Here is a 3182-nt window from a genome sequence, read left to right on the forward strand (position 1 = left end):
GACTCTGCTTTGTTCGCATCATATGACCCCTTTAATATTGTTTCAAATAAATAACATTCTTTTGAACTTTCTATTCATCCAAGAATCTTAGGGAAAAACATTACGGTTTCCATTAAATTATTAAGCAGTTCAACTGTTTTCAGCATTGATAATAACAAGAAATATTTTTAAGCAGCAAATCAGCATATTAGAATGATTTCTGAAGGATCCTGACTTTAAGAAGCAGCATTAGCTCTGTACTCCTCCCTGTAAAAAGAACTCTAGCTACTCCTACATTTCATCGTTCAGGCTTTCAAAACTGGAGGAGTTTTAGAGACACAAAACCAACAGGTACACGTTTTCTCGACCTACGCATTCAAGTTTGCTAGAGGGATGACAATGATAGTAGGCACACAGTGAATTCTTTGCATTGTAAGTCAAGTAAACTTGACGTGACACCTTTTATTTTGTGGCTATGGTCCTAAAACCCTACAAAGTGTTCAATCTTAGGCAACCATACTGTGGAAGCATGCATGCTAGATTAAAGTCAGTACATTGTGGCATTGCCATGACATGAGAGATAGATGTTCCAGATATGTAACACACTTTAATACAGCACTGAGCGTAGACAGAGGTCAAAATAAGAACAACATCAATTCCTTATGTGTGAGCTAACCCATGCAGAGCTAACGCACATTGATAAAGTCAGGAACTGCAGCTGTATGTACAGATAGATAGCAATGCAACCAACATAAACAGACATCACATCCCATCCCAGACACAGGCCAGCTACACACAGAGATGTACTCAAGTGGTAACAGGCTCATTTTCATTTTTGTCTAACATTTGGACATCTTCAAGAAAAGTAAGGGTCCACAGCGACACAACATAACAGATTTATCAATAACAATGGTAGCTGTTTTTTTTTTCTTTCTTGACATTTTAGTGGATGTTTTAAATTAAATGTGGAAAATTTGTTAGAATACTTCCTTTCAGAATGTATGCTACACAAGTGCAATTCCCACATTGGGATTTGCACGTCTAATGACAAGCAAGGGCGGCACTATTACCAGGCCCTCATTGTTTTTCTGAGAGTGGATCAACCAAATCACTCAGACAAAATGCGCGCGCACACACACACAAACATCGGTTCAACAACCCTAATATTCTATTCACGTTTAACGTTTACAGTCAAGGGTTTCAAAACTAAACTTTAAAATAAGAATATATTTCAGGTATTAAATAATTTCATATAAAAAAGTACAAGTTCCCTCCCACCCCAGAGTTCCACATATATATGTATACATATACATTATCCCCTTTCCTCACAGCAGTGTCCATGCAGTACCTATAATAACAACGTCAGTCTTTTTCTCAGTATTTTTGTATATCTGCTACACTTAATAGCAAAGCGGAACAAACACGCAGAGAAGCTTATGTATAGATGGTTTGGCTTTTTCATATTGTGGTTATAATCTGGGGTTAAAATGAGTATTATTTTAATGCAGACGTTTCAGTCGTTGAAGATAAACGGAGTGGAAAAGGAGAGTAGCATATCCATACTCGGCACATGTCCCAACTACCACTCGCTTGTCAGTTTAGTGTTTTGGTCCCGTTTGGGTGGAGCCGGCGGAGGACCCCGCCGTAATGTTGCATAGCCTGAGATGTTGGCACTCATGTATCCGCCCTTTTTCTGCTGACCCAGCAGCAGCTCTGGAGGAGGGGGCGGAAGGGCCATATCGTCCATGGTGGTTACTGGCTCCAGCTTGGCCGAGATTCTTGAGGATGTGAGGGAGCCATGTCGAGTCATGGACTTCCTTTTGAGAGTTCTGTTGAGGTCTTCCAAGAAGTTGGGCTGGATGGACAGACTGGCCTTGGGGGAAGTTGGTGGGATCTGAGAGTTAAAAGAGGACAGAGGCATCTGTTGAGGAGGTGGAGAAAGGGCAAGCGACTCAGGTGGGCCACTGCTGTGGCGGTGCGAAGTCGGAGGGGGCACTTTCTTCAAGGAGCTTTGCTTCCATGAGGATGTGGAGCTGGATGTGTGTTGGGGTTGAGGGTTCACCACAGCCACTTTAGGAGCCCCGGTGTGCAGTTCTGATGGTAGAGGTGGAGGAGGCAGGAGTTCTGAGTCTGGTGGTGGAGGGGGAAAGTCACATTCGGGAGGAGGAGAGGGGAAGTCTGAGCTGGATTGCTGATATTGACCTTGCTTCCCCTGGAGAGCCAGAGGCAGATTAGCCAAGTTGATCTTGCCTGGTTTTGGTGGTGCACGTAGTCCTGTGGAAGAGTCCTTGGAAGGTGATCCTGTTGTAGAGGATGGAGTTGAGAAGGATCTGGGAGGGGCTTGACTGGTTTGGGCAAACATGCTGACCAGATCCTCCACTTTCTTGGACTCCTGGTACTCAACGGAAGAGGTGGACTTCATGCTGGAGTTGCGCTGTGGGGTTGGAGGAGGCTTCTTCCCTCCTGAACCAGTAGAAGAATTTGACGACGTCGATGGGGACTTTTTGATTGGTGATCCCATCTTGCCAGAGGTCTGTGGGGCAGGAGGGGGACTTGGAGCAGGAGGGGGAGGGAATTCAAGGGTACTCTCTGGTGGAGGTGGAGGAAATTCAGGAGATTGTGGTTGAGCCTGCCCTCCTGGCTGCCATTTTGGTTTGGTTTTAACCACAGGCGGAGATATGGGACCTTTGGATCCATCAGGGTTGTCAGGGAACTGGTTGACAATCTGCTTTACAAGCGATTGAGTGGGAGAGATGGGGGCAGATACAGATGGAGCTTTAGAAGAAAGGCTATATTGCTTGGGAAGGGTAGGTGGAGGTTGATTGGGGCTGTGACCACTGGAGAGGCTTTGCTGCTTCTTCATGGTGGCTGGAGGGGTTGGAGACAAAGAAGGTGGCACAGGGGAAACTGGGGAAATGCCGTGGGCAGGTTTTGGAGCTGTTTGAGGCAGAAACCCACCAGTGAATGTTTTAGGTGGGGCAGGTGGACCTGACTGCTGAGGCGGGGGAGAGAAACACACTGGAGGAGGTGGTGGAGGCTCTTCATCTTGTTGGACAGGTGAGAAATCATAGGTCATATTAGGGAATTTCTGAGCTAAAAACTGCTGGAGCCCATTGGGGCTAAGGGGAGGTGGGTATTTTAACTGTTCTGGGGGTGGTGGTGGAGGCAAGTAGCCATTGCTGTGTAGGTGAGGTGGAGGTGGC

At 45.9% G+C, this 3182-nt stretch overlaps 1 protein-coding gene across 1 annotated transcript in view; it reads right to left on the bottom strand.

Annotated features, from left to right (window-relative positions):
* Positions 1-208: 208 nt before the first annotated feature.
* Positions 209-3182, bottom strand: part of LOC107668371 (ras-associated and pleckstrin homology domains-containing protein 1-like) — a 73391-nt gene continuing 70417 nt past the window's right edge. The window contains 1 exon segment of the mRNA XM_016460211.1: positions 209-3182. Within this exon segment, the coding sequence (XP_016315697.1) occupies positions 1559-3182 (1624 nt within the window). The 3' untranslated portion in view covers positions 209-1558.

Source organism: Sinocyclocheilus anshuiensis, unplaced genomic scaffold (assembly GCF_001515605.1).
Source record: "Sinocyclocheilus anshuiensis isolate Anshui unplaced genomic scaffold, SAMN03320099.WGS_v1.1 scaffold1237, whole genome shotgun sequence".
Classification (NCBI taxonomy): domain Eukaryota; kingdom Metazoa; phylum Chordata; class Actinopteri; order Cypriniformes; family Cyprinidae; genus Sinocyclocheilus; species Sinocyclocheilus anshuiensis.